We start from the raw sequence: 18,648 nt of genomic DNA, 5'->3' as shown, positions 1-18,648 counted from the left end.
GGTGCTGAGCTGCCCCCCCCGGCTCATCCTGCTCCGGGGCCGGGGGTGCTTTGCCCTGGTCCCGGCCCGGGGCTCCCGTCCCTGCTCTCCCCCCGCCGGTCGCTAGAGGGAAGCCAGCGCCCGGTGCCGGTGCTCGGCGGCCGGGGAACGGCCCCAGGGGGGCGATGCTGGGGTTCAGGGGTCCTGGGGACGCGGAGCGGGGCTGCCACGCGTGGACCTCGCCGTGCGCCGCTTCCCTCGAGGGTCCTGGGGAGGGGGGGGACGAGCAAAGGGGGAGCTCCCCCCGGGCGGGGGCACAGCCCGGTTCCAGGTGGAGGTAGCCCCGGGGGGAGCACGAAAGCCGACTCCTGTTCATCAGAAAGTAGGTAACGAGGCCGTCGGAGTTATTTGCAGCTCTCTGCGGGCTGCGATGGCCTTCCCTACCTCTCCCCAAGCAAGAGCCCTCCTGCGGGGCCCCCGGGTCATTTTGCTCAGCTCAAATTGCCCTGATTTGGGTTTGGCGAATCCAGGCTGGGAGTTAACCCGATGGGGGCCTGCAGCTCCGGGCAGTACGACCTCCCTCCGGCCTGGATGGCTCCGGCTGGCCCCTTACCCCCTTTGCTCCCCCAAACCTTCCGCGACGCTGATCCAAACTTGCCCACCTTTAGCAAGATTCCCCCTGTGGGATACACGACAAGGAGAGCATTGCTGTGTGGGGCTCTGTGGGTTTTACAGGTGCCTCGTGGGGCTGCACCCAGCCTCTGCCCTTTCCCCCCAGCCCTGTTTAACACCAGCCCCCTTTGGCTTCTCCCTCCTGGGAGCTCAGGCGCCTTGGGCCCGGTGGCAGGGAGCAGCCGAGCTGCAGCGACTGCTGCTGTGACCTTGGCTGGTGTCCTTCAGAGCTGGCGTCCTTTGGAGCTGAAGTCTGCCGGCTTCTCCCTCGGCAGCTCTGCCCCGCGCCCGTTCCTCCCGGATGCCCTGGTGATGCCACCTCGGGGGCTGCGTCTCCATCCCTGCGTCCTCATCTTGGGGTGCAGGCGCTGGCATCGCCCCTCCGATCAGCAACTGGGGTCACTCCCGCATCCATCGGGACTGGAGCGTGCTGCTGCGCTGGCCTCAGAGTCACGGGGACACAGGGAGGCTGAAAGTCCCTGTCTGACCACATCTGTGTGCCATGGGGCTGCCCAAGCGCGTCCCCAGCCCCAGCCAGCCCCCTGCATGTCTTCGCTTCAAGCCACGTGTCCCCCCCAGCAGCCCCCAGCCCGCGGGACCCTCTGCTCCCACCTCCTCGCGCAGCCCAGGGCCAGCTCGTCCTGTGATTAAAACAAGTCGAGAGCCCCACTTCATCACTCCAATTGCCTTGTCGATAAACAGGCATTAGCGAGGGCTGCTGGGCCAGTCCTTGCGCGCCGACACATCCCCCGTCAATAACCTCTGGATTTAAGCCTGTGGCTCGGAGCATCTTTGCTTATCTCAGCTCCCCGATGCACTTACGTTCCCGGCCGTCATAACTCCCTGCCTGTAAGCGCAGTCAGGCACCATTAGACCCGGAGCAAACAGCTGCTGCAGCAACTTCTGCTGCTAAAAGTGCCACGAACGTGTTTTTTTACCCTCTCCTTTGCAGGTGAGCTTCCCGCAGGTGAGGGCTGGGCATGGGACGGGCTCCCAGCCCCAGTTCCTCCTTTGCCAGCATCCCCGTGCCTCCTGCAGCCGTGCGCTCACCGACCTCCCCAGAGCCAGGGCAGCGCAATGATTTATTTTTATACAGCCCATTTCATTTATCGTCAGTACATCAGAAGGCAGCAATTCACCTTTCAATGCGCCAGCTGGAAAAAAAAAAAAAAAAACAACCCTCTGCTCTGCCTGGAAGCTTCTCAGATTGGCCCTTCCCGAGGCTGGGTATTTAACGGAGCCTTAGAGCTCAATCTGTTTAGCTTACCGAAAAGTAGCCTGAGATGTGACTTGATTACAGGGCGCGAGTACCTTCCCAGGGAGAAAAGTGCCAGGTATTAAATAACTCTTTAACTTTGCAGAGAGAGGAATAATAAGAACCGAAGGCTTGCAGATAAAGTCAGGCAAATTGAAACTCAGAATTAGGTGCGGGTCTCCAGCAGGGAGGGCGCAGAGCGGCTGCAGCAGCAGCAGCCCCGGGTGCCCCTCTGCAGGCGATGCCCAGGGCTGGGGACGTGACCCGGGGGGGCCGCTGCATCCCGCCCCGAGTGAATGAGGTCTTGGGCAGCAGCAGGAGCGATCTGGTGGCACCAGAGGGCAAAGGGGCTGCATTTGCTTCCCGGGCACATCTTAAACTCCCAGTGTCTTGGCTGGAGCCTGGGCGCGCAGAGGTGACCTTTCCCGGGACAGCTGAAGCGTCCCTTTCCGTAACAAGGGAAATTCCAGCCTGGTGAAAACTGCGCATCGTGGAGCAACTCGATCCCCAAAACCAAACCCCTTCTCCTCACGCTGCTTTTATCCCCCCTCTCCTCTCCCAGCATGTGCAGGAGCCTCCTCGTCTCTCTCCTCTCCGCAGTCCCCTGACCGCCTGCTGCACCTCTGATGATTCCCTGCCGGGAATTAATCGTGGCTGTTCTCATGTCAGGTTTCTGCTGGATTAAACAAGGGGATTAGCATCAAACAATTTCCCTCCCGCCCCAAGCGGGGAGGCAGGAAACGCAGTCGCTGCAGCTTTCTTTCTGCTCGGGCTACAGAAGCTCTCTGGCGTGGGGACGGGTGATGCCAGCAGTGCCGGTGGCACGGGGGGCATGTGCCCAAGGAGCTGTGGGGACACGGGGCCAGCTCGTGGTCCCACTCAGAGACCGAGCCCGGGCAAGTCAGAGGCTCCCCGAGGAGGCCACGAGAGCCGAGGCTGGCGAGGGGAGGCTCCCAGCTCCGCGAGGGACGCGGCCGAGCGAGCACCGGCAATTTCCTCCCCGCTGCTCCTGCGTGCCTGGCCTCAGCTGTGGCCGGCAGAGGATGAAACAGCTTTGCAGGTGCAGAAGAAAAATCTGTCTTCCCAGCAGCTCCCAGATCTCAGAGCCGGGGGACAATGACGCAGCTCAGGCCTTGACGCTGCGAACTTGGCAGGATTTATCCCAAGTTTCCTCCCCACCTACGATCGCAGCATCCATGGTCAGCACTGGGGCACAGCGCTGCCCTCTCAGCTGCTATTTAAATAATAATAATGATAAAAAACCTCTCATCCAGGGCATGTGGTTGACAAAAAGAACTGGTGCAGCTCCAGCCCTGCGCTCAGCGCAGACCCGACGGCTCTTGGGACCACAGCACCACCGGGGCTCCAGCCTGCTTCAGAGCCCCGCATCCCTTTTGGCCTAAATCTCCTCGGTTGCCTTCATGCAAGAAATATTTCCAGGGCAGCCAGGTCCCTGCTCGTGCGTACGGGGGCTCAGCTGCGCTGTGACTCCTCTGCGTTTGGTTTGGGCATCAGCAGCCCAGGCAGGGAGGAGACGCAGCACAGTGGGGGGTGCGAAAGCCAGGGACGACCACTGGAGTCTGCACGGCCCGGGGCTCGGGAGAGGACCAGGGACACAAAGCTGAAATATTGAAAAATTCCCAAACGAAATTTCATGCACCAAATATCGGGGCTGCGATTCTGCTGAGACCTGGCTTTATAATTGGATCTGTCAGAAACCCGTCACGCTTAATGTGCAGCTGTCAACAAGATGCGCTCTTTCTCGCTGCACGGCAAGGCTGACGCTGGTTTTCCCCTCTCCCCGTCCCCTTTTCGGGGTCGGATCCTTGCTGGCGGCAGGGACAGCCCCGTCCCAGGAGCCTGGAGCTGCCCGGCCAGCAGAGCCCTGTCCTGGTGGACCCCCGGAGCCGCTCGCTGCAGAGCAAAGCCCTGCAAAAGCCCCCAGCGAGTGCACTCAGCTCAGGTACCAGCAAACCAGCCTGGGATCCATCAGGCAAAGAAATGGGGATGCAGTAGGAATATTCGGTGTACTGATCCTCTTCATCAGCTGACGTAAATTAGCTTTACGTAATTAAATGCTGACCCCAGATCCTCCTTTTCTCTCTCTCTTGTCCTGCTGAATTCGGTTTCTTGCTCTGGGAGCTGGGTGACTGCACTGGGTGGCTGTGGGGGGGTGAGTTACCACATTCCTTGCTTATTGTTTTGCAGGAAAAAGCAAAAAAAAAAAAATGCTTTTCTTCAGCTTGTGCTTCCCAGGGCCCAAGCTCAGCTTTCCCCCAGCCCAGCAGAACCCAGATCCCTGTAAACCCCGGGTTCCTGCTGTAAATCAGGGGGATCCCTGGCAGCTGGGAGGTGCTGAGAGCGGGGCTGGCTCTGCTGGGGCCACCCCTGCACATCTGCTCAGCAGCTGTCCCTGCTCCAGCACGTTCCTTGCTCCTCGCACCCATGGGGGCGGCTCTGCTGGGCCCCCCCGTGTCACACACCGACCCCTCTAATGCGTTTTGCGCCTGCTCGTGCCACCACAACCTCACGGATTTTCCCATGCGGGGCACCCATCCCGGCTGCAGGACCCCAAATCACACAGCACCCAGAGGTGGCGCAGCGCATCCCTGCTCCTGCTTTGCTTTGGTGGCCATCGAGCTTTTCCTCCAGGTGCCTCCATTTCACTCCCTGCCCCAGGGGAAGGCGTAGGGACGAGGATGGGGACAGGGACGGGGGCAGGATGATGCTGGTGATGCCGCAGCGGTGTCGGCGAGGCGTGGGAGCCGAGCCGCCTGCGGTCACCGAGCACGCACGTGCCCTTGTGTTCCTCACCTGAGTAATCAAACTCTTTATGCAGCGTTTGATTAAAGGCCGCAAAACATATTACCTTTGATTCTTTCTCTTTATTTTTTGTTCCCTTCATTTGTCCCTTGGAGACGAGGGCTGCTCCGGCAGTTATTAGTCACAAAGCCCTAACCCCGCGCTGCATTCCTGCTATCTGAGAAATTAATTATTAATGGCGCATTAAACAGAGCCTGGAAAGGGGCCCTGGGACACTGATAATCAGGAGCTAATTGAGGAAGAAATGAGATACCGCTCCCCTTGCAGAGCGAGGGCTGTGCAGCGCTGCGATACCCAAGGTGACCCCGCTGCACCTCCCGGCCAAATGCGCCAGGCGCTGCGATGCCGAAACCTCGCTGCCGGCCCACGCGGGCACACACTGGTGTGACTGGGACACGCTGGTGTGGCCGGGGTGCTCTGCGTGGTCCCCGTGCCCTGCTGTGGCCGGGATGCTGCGCTACGGCCGGGATGCTCCGCACAAGTGGTCACCGATGCTCGATGCGCTGGGGGAAGCAGCACAGCCGGGAATATCCCCGGGGACGCAGGGTGCCGGGACCAGCGGCAGCAGCCGTGGCCGGAGGAGGTGGAGGGATCTGTTGCAGTCGGGGCTTTCGCTCAGATTTTTTCCAGGTCACCCGTGAGGCTGCAGAGAGCTGAGCCCAGCAGGCAGGACGCGCTCTTTGGTCCTAAAGAGGCATCGGAAAGCTTCAGGGTTTGCTTTCGTGCCTTTCGTGCCACCGTGTCCCGTCGCGGTGGCTGCGGGCTGGCACCTGAGGCCACCCCAAATCTGCCCCTTTTGTTCAGGGCTGCCTGTCCCTGGCTTGTGGATGCTCGGCCCCACGGCACTGCGGCCCCACGGCATCGCAGCCCCACGTCCCCTCCGGCACAGTCAGGTTGGGACCAGAAATCCTGTGACCGGTGATGCAGGAGGGTTTACAGCCCCATGTGCCATTCGTTTGGTTTCAAGCACATCACCTGGCACCCACTGCGGGTTCTGGCTCTCCATGCCCCCCTTTCTGGCTGTTATGGGCACGTGTGGGGCTGGCAAACAGCGGCAGAGCAAGCGGGGGGGTCTGGGGGGGCTGGCAGGAGCCTGCCCAGCACAGGAGGGCACAGAGCTCCCCTGCCATCCTTCCCTCCCTTCTGCAATGAGGGCTGAGTTATTTCAATCATCTTTTATTTGCTTCTCTTTTGCAGTTTCTCTGCACCGTGGGCCTGTCAAGTTTCTCTTTTTTCCCACTCCAGCTGCATTAAAGCGTAAAAAACTTCTCCTTTTAAGCCCAGGCTAAGTGGCAAACCTGTGCGAGCTGTACAACTCTCTGCAGCGGCTGGGGCAAAGCTGGGAAAAACGCTACGGGGTGGATAACGCCCTGTCCTCACAGCTGGGGGGCTGAAAATTGCCGAGGTTGCCTCTTGTATTGGCACCGCTTTGCCCACGGAGACATGGGGGGGCACAAACACACCTGGGTCACGGCCTCTGCTCTGCCACCGGCCCTGGGCAGTCCTGTGCCTCAGTTTCCCCCAGTACAAACCAGCAGCACCGAGACCCAACTGGGGGCTCCCGGCACCTCCCCGGCACAGCAGAGCCAGGCGCAGCTGAGCCCCAGCACCCAGGTGAGGCCGTTTGGAGGCTCCGCACCCCGGGGGGGGGGGGGGGGGGGGAGCTGCTTTAAAGGCTGCTGTCCCCCGGGGGGCTGCCTGGGGGAGGGCTGCTGAGAGGGAAAATGAGAACTAGGCTTATTCTGCAGGGAGGTGGCTGTTGCTATTGCTGGAGTAGAGCTGGCCTCGGTGGCATTTTCTGAGCCCCGGAGGCAGGAGTAACCTTCAGGAGGGGGCAGGCGTGCGCTGCTCCGGTGGCGCGGAGGGACTGGGGGGGGGGACAGCTGTGCCCCCCAGCATCAGACCCAGGTTATTTTTCCCCATAGGTCTGCCCTTGCCTCGTTCATCTGGCTGTCCCCTGTGAGATCTGTGATGACCCCATCAGCCGGAGACCTGCGTGGGGCCACCGATGCTGCCAGCACCAAGTCCGTGCTCAGGATGAGGCCCCCCCAGCTCACGGTGCTGGCTCCCAGCTGCTGTGACCCCAGGTCCTGCGGGGTCTGGTGCTGCTCTCCCCACGCTGTGGGTGCTGCCTCCTGCCCTGCGTAGCTTTTTGGGGGTGAGCCTCGCTCTCCCTGCCCCTGGTGCCCCAGCGTGTGCTGCTCCATCGCGGTGCTCCCCGCTGGGAAGAGCCAAGATGCAGCCGCTGGGTCTCGGGGCTTGGAGGACCAGGGAAATCTTTTAGCATCTTCAGCCCCGAATATGTGCGTGCAGGGGAGGCTGCCAGCACCTGGCTGTCCCAGCCTCGATGCACAACCCCCTCTCCCAACCCTCCAGCCCAGAGGTTTTTGGGGTTTGAACCCAAAAGTGGGTGCAGGGCTGGGTCCTGCCCTGCTCCTGCCCAGCCGGGGCTCCCCGCATCGCACCCAAGCAGCCCCGGAGTCCTGGCATAAATATTTATATGGTGACGCTCTTCTAAATATAAAGCTTTATCTGGAATTTCATTTAAACGTTAAGTGTAGATAATTTATTTATAATTAATGTAGACATCAAGTCCCATCTCTGGAATGCCTGTGAGCTTTCATTTATAATTGGGAGGTAAGTCAGAAGCTAGAGGCTGGGCCTCTTATCAGTTTGGGTTTAATTTTCCTCCTACAGCAAATGAAGCTGCTGCAATTCATCTCTCATTAGGAAGAAGCACAAAACTCCCCTAAAATAACAGTTTTATTGGGAACATGTAATAAACCCATCTCTGTTCCTCTCCTCGCCTTTGATAATGTTACCAGGGCTCACAGCTCCCTTCAAAGTGTTGCTCCAACTTAAAAATAAGTCTATTAAAAATTTAAAACTGCTTTTCTATACAATAAAATTTGCTCTCTGCAATTATGCGGAGGGACTAGTTATCTCGCCTTTTGTAGATTTTAATTAAAAGTTACAGCAGGAAGGGAAGAACAACTGCCATGCACTAACAGGAGCCTCTGCCGGAGCTGAGTTACCGGAGCCTTTCCTGGCTGGGCACCGGTTCGGGGGCAGCTCCGTGGCTGGGGGAGGACGTCGGGATGTGACATTTGCACCAGGATGCTTGGGTGAGCAGCTGGGGATGAGGAACGGATGTGGGGTCCTGGGGTGCAACCACCGGGGTTTTTATGTAGGGTCTTGGGGTGCAAACTCTGCCAGCAGCAGCGTGGCTCTGGGGACCCGGGTAGGGGCTGGTGGGGCACTACTGCCCCAAATATTTTTAATTTCTAGAAATCAGCTGATCCATTGCTCTGCCAGAAACCAGGTGGCCTCTTCCCCAGATATTTTTAATTTCTAGAAATCATCTGGCCCACTGCTCTGCCAGTAGCCAGGCGGCCGCTTCTCCCCGCTGCCGCGCTCGGAGGTCCTTGAGCCTTTCCTCGCCAAGCCTGTTAGCGTGTAGCTGTGAAGCAGAGGCTCGGAGCAGCTCTCCTCCCGCCTGGATGTTTCACAAAGCTAATAAAACTATCAGCAGAGAAGGCTCAGCACCAAAAATAGCCGGCGCACGGGACGGAGCGGAGGCGGCCGCGGCAGCGAGCGGTGCCTGGGCAACCCTGTAAACACGAGAGCATCGCCGGGGCTCGCTTGTCCCCGGTGCTTGCTTTTGAAGTCATTCAATGCCCCCTGCTCCTTCCAGCTGCTGCTGGAGGAGAGGAGGGCGCGTGCCGGACACCCTGCATGGCTGCTGGCTCCTGTCCCCACCGTGGGGCTTGGAGCATCCCTGCTGTGGGGCTGGAGCATCCCCGCTGCGGGGCAGCCTCTGGGCTGCTCTGCCAGCCCCTGTGCCAGGATCTGCTGCGTGCTCTTGCTCTGCAAAACCAGGAGCCATGTCCTGGGACAGAGATGGGACAAAGCCCCCGTGGCCCCAGGGTAGCCCTGGTGTAACGCTGGGAGAGCTGGCTCTGCTCGTGCGCTTTGGAACCATCTGAGGTGGCTTCAAGGTTTGCTTTTCGTCCTCTTTTGCTCGCAGTTGAACCAAGTCCAAGAAAGGCAAACGTTGCAATGAAACGCGTGAGTGTGGTGCACGTGGGCAGCTGGAACGTGGGCGTTTGGGTGGCTCGTCCCTCCTGGCACATGGGCTTGGTCACCAGCCTGGTCCTGCTGTCCCCAGAGCTCGGTGGCAGGACGGAGATGGTCGCCACAGAGGCAAGGTGTTGGCAGAGCTCAGGACACAGACGGGGATGTCCCAACCCTCTCACCCTGTCCCTAACTGCAGCAGGAAGGCGCTGGTGCAGCCCTTGGTGATCTCCAACCCACGCGCCCCGGGGTGCTCGCTGCTGTGCTAACGGCAGCACCTCGCAGCAGAGCGCTGAGATTCGGTTAACAAGGTAATTGCTCATGTACAAGGGTCTGCAAATGATTTAGCTTCACATTTTTTTTTATTTTTTTTATTTTTTACAGCAACTTGTGCAGAATTAAAGCCTTGGCCCCTGAGGACCGCGCGGGTTTCCCCCAAACCCAAACGCAGGTGTGTGCCTGGGGGCCGGTGCCCTCCCACGGAGGGGATGTGGGAAGGGAAGGGCAGGGCCCCCTTTTCCAGGCTGATTTCCAGTCCAATCACTGCCTCTGTCAAGAGCCAGGTAATTTGCTAATTGGGCTAATGGGCACAGCACTGGCAGGAGAGCCGAGGTGCTGCTGGCACGGGCGCGCTCGCTCCGTTTTACTGGCTCATTGCTTTTCCAAGCAGTGGTGGAGCAGCCCCTGTCCTCCCACTTGTGTCCCCACCACGATGTCACCCAGCGTGGGCCACCCTGGGGACACCACGGGAGCTTTGACAGATACCCTGCAGCCTGACAAAGGTGTCTTTAACCAGTTCTGGTTAAAGACTTGTCTCCCTATTGCCTCCCCTTTCTCCAGGCTGGGAAGATTCATTGATCTGGATTTGAAACATTTATGAAATCTTTATGGGCTTTTGCAAAGATTTTAATTCCCTGACAGTGCTGCTCTCACCAAAAAATATATATATATTTATGACTCAATGAGCAATTATAGGCTTAACAGCTGCTGAACGGCCGCAGCAGCTGCGGGAGCAGCTTGGCACAGCTCAGCACCACGGCCGAGGAGCCAGGGAGGGTTCCTGGAAAGCGGCGCTGGGACGGAGCCCTCCCAGGACCAGGGCTTTGGGACCTGTGCTGGGTTCCCCATCCCTGGGCAGCTGCAGCGTGTCCCCTCCTCTGCCCACCCGTCCCCTCCACGCCTGGGTACTGAGCAGCCTGTGGCTGTCCTCTGGTGATTTGGGATGATTTTGGGACACGGATCATAGAATCACAGATTCAGCTAGGTTGGAAAAGGTCTTCAAAACCAAGTCCAGCCATCAGCCTGAGCTACCGAGCCCCGTCACTAAGCCATGTCCCTTAGTGCCACATCCACGTGTCCCTTAAAAACCTCCAGGGACGGGGACCCCACCACTTCCCTGGGCAGCCCCTTCTGATGCTTCCACCCTCTCCGTGAAGAATTTCTTCCAAATCCAAACCTCCCCTTGCACAACATGGGACCATTGGCTCTCTTGGTGGGACACAGGCAGGGCTCTTGGTCCTGCGGCTCCACTTCTGGGCTTGGAAGCATCACAAAAGCATCGTGGCCAGGACTGCCTTCAGCTCCTCCACCGCCCCTGCCCCGTGTCCCTGCGGTGTCCCCAGGCAGTGGCAGCCCCTTGCTGCTGGGGACTGGGAAGCCTCCAGTCCTCCCCCACTGCCCTTAGGTTGCTGGCTGAGCTGTAAAACTTCACGTTTGCTGACCGGGGATTGCCCAAGTCCATAAACACGAGGAAAAGTGCCCTTTGAGCTTGGACACGTGCCTGTTCCCAGCGTAAAGGGTAAGCTGCGGAGAGAAGCTGAAATCAGAGGAACGTCTGGGAGCAGTAAGCTTACGGCGATGCTGGTGGCTTTGCACGGTGCTGCCTCTTGCATTGCATGGGCCCATGCTGGCTTGCAAAAACTTCCCTTTGGGGACTAATTTTTCTTTTGGATGTCCAATGCTACGTAAAGAAACGAGCACGAGGGCATGGGGAGAAACTTTGTGGGTAAATGCAGCGAGACGGTGGGGTTGGAAGCGGCGTCTCCTCCTGCTAATCAACCCACAGCAGTTCTGTGTGGCGCAGCCGGAGACGACCTTGCCTTTTGTTTAGAGGTTTGCCTTCAATTTCGGGACGATCTGCAGCAAACCAAGAGGCCCAAGGGCGACAAGCAACAAACAACATCCCAGGGAGAAGCTGAGATGCACTCGAGAAGTGAGGTGTCCCTGGGGCTTAGGTAGCTCTGCTGGGATGCAGATCGAGGTGTCCCTACGAGGGTTGGGTAGCTCTGCTGGGATGCAGATCGTATGCCTTGCCTTTTTTCTCTGTGCCGTGGTTTGTTTTTTTTTTTTTTTTTTCTGGGAAGAGAAGTTTATTTACCATAAGTCAGGGTTTGTTTGGAGCCAGCCGAGGCTGCGGCTGCGTGGGAAGGAGACGGGAGTGAGATGCGGCTGGGCAAGGTTGTGTAGGAAATAAAAGCAGATTGTGACGATAACGCTAGGGAAAACATTCGCGTGAGGAATTCAGCTGGCAAAACCCATTGGTGTGGTGGGGAAGGAGCGACCGTCAGAGCTGTGCCTAAAATCCCGGCTGGAGCAGGCCCATGGACCACTAACAGCAATCGATGGATCTGATTCCTGCCTTGGGACATCCGCTTCCACCCCACCTTGGGGGTGGGAAATTTGATCCAAGGAGCCCCCTCCCCAATACAGCTGCATTTCATTACAAATCCCCACTCCTTCTGTAGGGGTGCGGGGTTACAGGGGAGCAGTGTAGATGCTCCTGCTCCTGGAAACCCAGGTTTCTGAAGGGATCTGAGCCCAGATGTCCAAGGGTTCAGGGCCCTCCACCAAGCAGACTGCTGGAATTGCCTGGCCGGGGGCTCGTCCTGCAGCCAGGATGCCCCGCAGGGACACGTGGGTGACAGCCCCTGGCACAATGTCATTTACCACCCGGTAGCTGAGCCACCCCACCAGGCCCTCCAGGCCCTGGGACCTCACTGCAATAAAAGTTATTTAAATAAATTCATTTCACTCCGCAGCTCCAAAACAGCTGAACGGGCACACAAATAAGTTACCAGGGTGCAGCCCCTAAACCCTAATTCAGGTGCTGGCTCAGATCCTTAATAGGGACAGGCCAAAATGGGCATGGAAGATTAGGTTAATTAAAAATATCCCTGCATGAAAGCTTGCTGGTTACCCTATGAAAACTTCAGGAGATGGGAATGAGGGCAAAGAAAATATCGCGTTAGGCTGAGTGGTGTGAAAGGCTGCCCAGGGGAGAGGGACGGCAGCGATGACAGCGGACGGGGAGTGATCCTGGAAGTGGGGATACGGCCAGCTGTGTGTTTGTGCCGTGGTGGGAGGTGGGAAGAGGCTGCAGGGGTTAACGGGGATGCAAAAAGTGTGGAGGAGCTGCAGCCCTGTCTGCTCCTCGGAGAGGAAGGCTACGCCGTAATTGTCAAGTTCCTGACAGCCAAGGTAATGCAAGGTTTGAGATCCATTAGGCTGCCTGTAATTATTTATAGGGAGGGAAAAAAAACCACCCAGCGTTGTAAAAATCAGACGGCACGGCAAATATATGCAACGAGCTTTGGGGAAAGGGTTCTTAAAAAACAGAGTGATTCACAACGAGAGCCAGCGGTGCTGCGCTGCTCTTCCTTGGGCCCCCAGCCCTGGTTCTGGTGGCAAGGAAGGGGCTTTTGGTCCGAGTGGGCAAAACCAAGAGCTGCAGGTCCACCAGGTCATTATCCAGCATCTGGGGTCCCGAAACAGCTGCTGGAGAGGGCTTGGTGTCTCTGCCCCCTGATTTCCACCTTCCTGGGAGCTGGGGTGGCGCCACGAGCCTCCAGCCCTGCTGCAGGAGCCCGGAGCTCGCAGGCAGCAGCCTCCAGCCCCTCTGCCAGCAGCTCCTGGTTGCCTGATCGGACTTTTCCATCCTGGCATCAATTCCGCTGCTACAGCGGGGGCGAGAGCTCCCGGGGCTGAGAGCTCCTGAGCGCGTCTGCTCTGGTGTAGAGTGCTCTTGGCCAGGGAGCCCGGGAGGGCCGAGCAATTCCCTCGCAGCCGGGCTGCAGAGCTTAATTAGCAGTTTGCGAAGTGCTTTGAGATCCTCTGCGCGGTGTCCTGGAGGAGGGCAAAATGTGATTATGTAAGGCGTCTAGACAGAATATTCCTCGGGGTGGGGAGCGGGGTCTTTTTTATACCTGCCCGCCTGTGTCAACGCCGCGTGGCCCCGCTTAAAGGTCCTGGGAGCCGCTGAAATATTAATGACAGCGACAGGAAAACACACGCTTTCCCAAAAATGTTGATCTTAGCACAAGGCAGCTGCGTGTCAGCAAAGAAGCCTCAGCCTCGCGGGTGCCTTGTGCTCCAGCAGCGATGACTTGAGAGCAGGCAGCGGCTCCCCGCAGGCCCCCCCTCCAGCCCGGCTCCGTTCTCCTCCACCAGCAGCTGAGCTCCCCCAGCTCTTGCGGAGGCTCTGGGCACGACGCGAGGTGTTGTCCCCGCTGGGACAGCTCCGGGTCACACCTGGGGCAGTGCCACCAGCAGAGCCCTGCGGCCCCACTGGGGCCACCGGTGCCACCTCCGCTGGTCCCCGTGCTTCAGGTTTATGCAGAACCGGGTGTTTTTCTGCTGCTGGCATCTGCAGGACTTGGGAGCTTTGGCCTGGAGGTGGAGGGGAAAGCTCGGCGGGCAGGATTGGGACCTGAGTGTGTGCACGGCGCTGAGGCCACCGGGCGCCTCTGTCCCCCCAAAAACCTGGGTGCCCTCCCCGCTGCTCTGCTGGCTCACCCTCTTCTGTGCACCCACCTGCACCTTCCTGCCCCCCAGCACCCCCCGGGAAGGATGTGGGGAGCCCCTCGGGGGTGACCCGAGGCAGCAGAGCCGGGCTGGGGGGCCCCCACCTCCCCAAATCTCTGCCTCCCCAAACCTGCGGGATGCGCACGGTGCCGGTGGGAGGGGAGGAAGGAGGAGGGGGGGGGGGGACGGGACCGCGGCGGCGCGCACGCTGCCTTCATCCCCCCCGTTCCTCCTCCTCCTCCTCCTCCTCTTCCTCCTCCTCCTCCTCCTCCTCCGGGAGCGCGCTCGCCCAGCCGGGAGCGAGCAGCCGGCGGGAGGATGCTGCAAACGGCGGCGGAGCCGGGCGGCTGGGCAGGTAGGGCGGCCGGGCGGGGGCGGAACGGGCTTTTTGGGGCAGCCGCCGGTCCTGAGAGCCCGATCCGGCCCGGGTCGAGGGGTCGGGATAGTTGTGGCCGTGGCAAAGTTGTCGGAAGAGGGGGGATGCGCTGGCGAGGCGCGGAGGAGCCGGGGGGAGGTCGGCCCCCGGGGAGGCAGCCCCGTGCCCCGGCGGGGATGCTCCGGTTCCCCCCCTCTCCGCCCCGGTTCTCCCCTCTGACGCCTGTTATGGGGCGAGCCCGGATGTGCAGAGCCGAGCACAGGGGCAGAGGGGTGTAGGGGGGGGGCGGCAGAGCCCCCGCTCCCACTGACCTCCTCGTGGGAAGGTGCGGAGGCAGCAGGGAAACTTGTTCAGAGGAACTTTGCAGGAGCCCCGATCGCAGCCCCGTGCTGCCTTTTGCTCCGGAGCGGGACCTACGGGGGTGCAAGGTGGGTGCTGGGTGCCCCCCAGCAGCCCCAGCTCCCAGCCTGTGGCTACCGAGGTGGCGATGCTTTGGGGTGCGCCGTGTGCCACCCGCGTGGGCACGCGTTGGGGTTGTGTCCGTGGGCATCGTCTGGGCCCAAACGGTGCTTGCCAGGGTGGCTGCGTGCCATCGGGGTGTGCGGCCCGACCTGCGTGGGTGCCCATGGGGCTGTGCCCGTGGGCACCACCTGCACCCCGCTCGCACCCATCACGGCGTCCGCACAGGGCTCGCGGCGCTGGGGTTGCTGGAGCCACGGCGAGGTTGGCTTTGGAAATGGAGCCGCGGCTTGCTAGCTGTCTCCACAAGGGGTACCCGGCTTTTAAAGAAAAGGACTTTTGCTGAAGCCTTACAAAAGGGCTTTCTGTTAGCCAGCCGGGTAAAGAACACTGCAGCTCGGGGTGGCTGCGGTCTGGGGCAGGGCGCAGCCCTCCCAGGCAGGCGCAGGAGCCCGCCGATGGGCTCGCCGAGCAGCGGGGAGCTCGGCCACAGAAGTGGCAGCAGCATCCAGGAGACTGCCCGCGCCCTTCTCAGCCTCTACTGATCTATTTTACTCTAAGCTGGAAGCAGCAGTGAGTTGTCTCCGGAGCTTTTTCCGAGTCGTGTCGGGCTAGGATAGAGCCGGGGGAGCTCTCCCCTGCTCGGAGCAAGTCGCAATGAGAAGGTGCCCGCCTGCGACCTGCCCTTGAGAGCGCAGCGGCAGAGCTGCTGGTGCTGCACGCCGGCTGTGCGGGGGGAAAACCGCCTCTTGCACAGGATCTGAACTCCTCTCTCTCCTCTGCGTGTGCCTGGTTTGTTTTGTTTTTTCGTTTTCAGAGCAAAATTTAAAAGTGCGTCTTAAATGCAGGAAATGATTTTGCTTGAACCTAACATCCAGGGCCCGGGTTTAGGCTCCTGGATGCTTTATGGGGCTGCTAGGTTATCTCCCCCCAGTGCTGCCTCTGCTATCCCTGCTGCGCGAGCTGCCTGCTCCCGTGCTCGTGTCGCTGCCTGCACCGGGCAGCAGCAGCTTTTGGCAGGGCTGTGGCGATGTCGGGCAGGAGCTGGCCTTGCGCTGCTCGGCACGGAGCAGAAATCGGCTGCGTCTCCGCGATTAGCTGGGGCGGCCAAGCGTGGATTTTAGATGCTCTGTGCAAGTCTGTGGGTCGGCTTGTGGGGCACTGAGAACAGCATCAGTGGGAAGTGCCGCTGTATGAGACAGTCCTCAAATAAATGGGGCTCTGTCCTAGGCTTTCAGCCTGGCCAGGAGTTCCCGCAGCCGCTGAAAGTCAAATCCATGCTCATTGACTTTTTTTTTTTTTTTCCTTAAAGTGGCTGCAGGTGTTTTTCAATGGAGCCATCCAGCCAAGTGCCGGCTTCTCTGGGTGAGATTTGTCACTTGGCTGAAACAGCTCCGTGGGGGTGCGGGAGGAGCCACCCTGCTCCGGCATAGCTGCCAGCGTACCTCTGCTGCCGATCAGCTCTCTCGCCATATGTAGAGTTCAGAATCAGGCTAGTGATAATGTCTGCTGTGGGATTTTTTTTTTTTTGCTTGTTTTGTAATCTGCTGTATGCATTAAAAAAAAAAAGACTGGTATAATCCTGTATGCAAATGTGCAAAGCTTGGCTCCGAGCTCTCGGGGCAGTTATGTCGCGCTGCGCGGTGACTTAACGCCGGGCGCTTTGTGCACGAGCCCGGCTCAGCTCTGGCGTCGTGTCCTGCTCGACCTGGTCCCTGGCCTGGGCTGGTGAAGTTGCTGCCCGTTGAAGGAGGTTTTGCTTTGATGAAACGGCCGGCATCCTGTGCTGATGAACCAGGAGGTTGGTTTAAGAATAAAATGTGTTTGGCTCGCTGGTCCTCGGGTCTCGTCCCCTTAGCTGGAATATGCAGGGACTGATGTCGCAGCTGCAGCGGGTGAGGATTGGACCCTGCAACAAGCCTGTGCAAGGTGATGCTGTCCCATTAAAAGTATAGTTTTTTTTATTATTTTTAAAATTTTTATTTATTTATTTATTTTTGCCAGGTCCCATCTTTCTGCCTCTTCTCTCCTCTCTGGCTTTTCCTCTCTCTTTGAGCACCGAGACACCCAACTCAGACGTGCTGGCTCTATTTTTGCGATCAGGAGGAGTACAAGCACCACGGAACCTGAGCAGCTGCACAGGGCCATCGCACCCAGCGCTGTGGGGCTTTCCCTTCCCTCTTGCAGTGCCCGCCATCAGGCTGTTTTGAGGCTGTTTCTGCTCTCTGCCTCATTTATTTGTGGTTGGCATCATCAGCCCAATGCACTGGGCTGTAGTTGCATGGGAGAAGGCTGTGGGGTTAACTCAAGTTGTGTGATTTCAGGTTAAATCAAAACGTGTTAAATCGAGTTGCTGTTGAATTTCCAGGATTGGAATCAAACTTGTCCTGGAAGCACTGGGCAATCTCCAAAGTGTGATGGGTTTCAAAATGAGGGAAGGGAAATGGAGAGCCCCTCTCTCAGCTCCGGCCCTCGCAGACTCTTGTCCTTATTTCTCAGCCTTTTTGGGGCCAGTGCCTGACTTTTCCAAACCCAGAGCCCCCAGTCCTGCGGGTCCTTAATTGTTCCTAGGGAAAAGAGGAGTGCAAAAATGTGCACCCCGAGCAGAGCAATGAAGCCCGTGAGGGTCTACTTGTCAATTTAGAAACAATATTGTGATATACAAAGGCTGTTTCTTAGTCTGATGCTCTCAGATTGCCTCCAAAATAGTGTCATAATTTATACGCCAAGAAGGCCCCGTCAAGAATTATATCTGTGCTCTCGCGGAAATTCACGCTGTGGCTGCATGGTAACAAGTGCTCCTTTTTTATTAGAACCACAATGATTTACTTGCGAGTCGTAAAAGAGAACCTGGGTATTTAAGGAGCCTCGGGAAGCTCAGAAGTCAAGCTGTGGCTAATGGGTGTGTATAGGGAGATCCTTGGCTTCCCGTGCAAAGCTTTCACCATGCTTGAAAATCAAAAAAAACAAAACAAAAAAAACAACAAACACAAATAATAATAAATAAAAAACACAACATTTTTTTCCCCCGATGGTCATGGGGGGCTCACCATGCTGCTGCGTTGCAAGGACTGGGGTGAAGGTGGCAGAACGTCTTGGGGGGCTGCTCCCCAGCTCCCCCAGAGCCCAGCAAGCTGTGGGACCCCCCCACAAAGGGGGCATTAAAACTCTCCTGGGCTGCAGTGGGGGGCAGCTCAGCTGGGGGAGGGCTCCGGGGGGGGCTCCCACCCTGCACCGCGGCACAGCTTGGGGCTTCTTTGAAATGGGAACGTTCCCGAGCTCTGATTTTCCCCGGCCTAATTATGGAAATTTTTTAATTAGGTGATAAGGAAGATCGCTTGGAAATTGCAAGGGAAACAGTTTGAGGTTAAGTCCTGATCCGTGCCCGTGTCTGCCCGCGGACGGGGGCTGCTCCTTCTGCAGGAACCCCCGAAAGGGATGGAGGAGCAGGGAGGGTCCCGTGGAGGCAGGGGTCTGCACCACTCCCCGTGGAAGAGCATCGGGGTTCCTTTAGCCAGCAGCTTCGATCCAGAAGGAATCAAACCGAGCTAGGTTTTGCTCGACCTGGCTCTGAGGCCAGTCTTTAATTTCAATTGAATTTTAATTGGGCTTGTCGGAGCAGATGCTTTTATCCACGTATATTTTTTAGGGTCCGTGTTGTACCTTGGACCCCAGGCAGTGGAGGAGCTGGGGCATCTCAGAGGGACGCCAGGCTTGGTCTCCGGGACACGGTGGCCCCAGTACCTGGCCAGGGCCGTGAGCACTTTGGGTATTTCTGGCTCTGACGTCTGGTCGCTGGCTCTTGCTCCGCATCGGCTGTGGGATGAAGGAAATGTGTTTTTTTTGTTTTGTTTTGTTTTTTTTTGTTTTTTTTTTTTTTCCAACGTGAGGTCAGAGGCTGCCCCTCACCTCCCTGTCACCACCCGGCTCTTTGAGACCTCCGCTGCCTTTGAACTGGGAAAAGCTCTGCAGGGCGTGGAGGAGCAGGTCACTCCTTTGTGAACGTGGCAGAGGATCGAGAGCTTTTTAGGATTTTTATTTTTTTTTTAATTTAAATATTTTTTTGGAGAGGTGTGGGATCAGTGAGCTGGCCTTGCAGGTGCCAGGTCGCTGAGCCATCAGCCAGAGGGTGACCAGAGCCATGCCTGGGGATGCCTCTGGGGGAAAGGTTTGGTCCAAAGGGTGAAAATGAGCTTTATACTGAAAAGAG

General features: G+C 58.3%; 1 protein-coding gene and 2 long non-coding RNA genes across 5 annotated transcripts in view; 2 read left to right on the top strand and 1 right to left on the bottom strand.

Annotated features, from left to right (window-relative positions):
* The first annotated feature begins 6,443 nt into the window (after positions 1–6,443).
* Positions 6,444–12,354, top strand: LOC310885657. 3 transcript variants are annotated; one of them, XR_014574884.1, is made up of 3 exons: positions 6,444–6,637; positions 7,315–7,366; positions 7,741–12,354. It is a non-coding gene; the product is annotated as an uncharacterized lncRNA (long non-coding RNA). The 3 variants fall into 3 exon arrangements; XR_014574885.1 differs by having other exon boundaries at positions 7,710–12,354; XR_014574886.1 differs by having other exon boundaries at positions 6,444–7,366; positions 7,741–7,854; positions 9,188–12,354.
* Positions 12,355–12,491: 137 nt separating this feature from the next.
* LOC310885658 lies at positions 12,492–13,781 on the bottom strand. The gene is made up of 2 exons (XR_014574887.1): positions 13,006–13,781; positions 12,492–12,925 (listed from the first exon to the last, which is right to left on the bottom strand). It is a non-coding gene; the product is annotated as an uncharacterized lncRNA (long non-coding RNA).
* Positions 13,782–13,842: 61 nt separating this feature from the next.
* The window catches only part of LOC310885649 (uncharacterized protein C17orf113), a 55,710-nt gene continuing 50,904 nt past the window's right edge, over positions 13,843–18,648 (top strand). The window contains exon 1 of the mRNA XM_083809235.1: positions 13,843–13,958. Coding sequence (XP_083665361.1) covers positions 13,922–13,958 — 37 coding nt within the window. The 5' untranslated portion in view covers positions 13,843–13,921. The remainder of the gene's footprint in view (positions 13,959–18,648) is intronic.

Source organism: Anser anser (assembly GCF_964211835.1).
Source record: "Anser anser genome assembly, chromosome: 23".
In the NCBI taxonomy this organism is placed as follows: Eukaryota; Metazoa; Chordata; class Aves; order Anseriformes; family Anatidae; genus Anser; species Anser anser.
The sequence above is the reverse complement of the archived record's forward strand: the minus strand, read 5'-3'. Positions and strand labels throughout refer to the sequence as shown.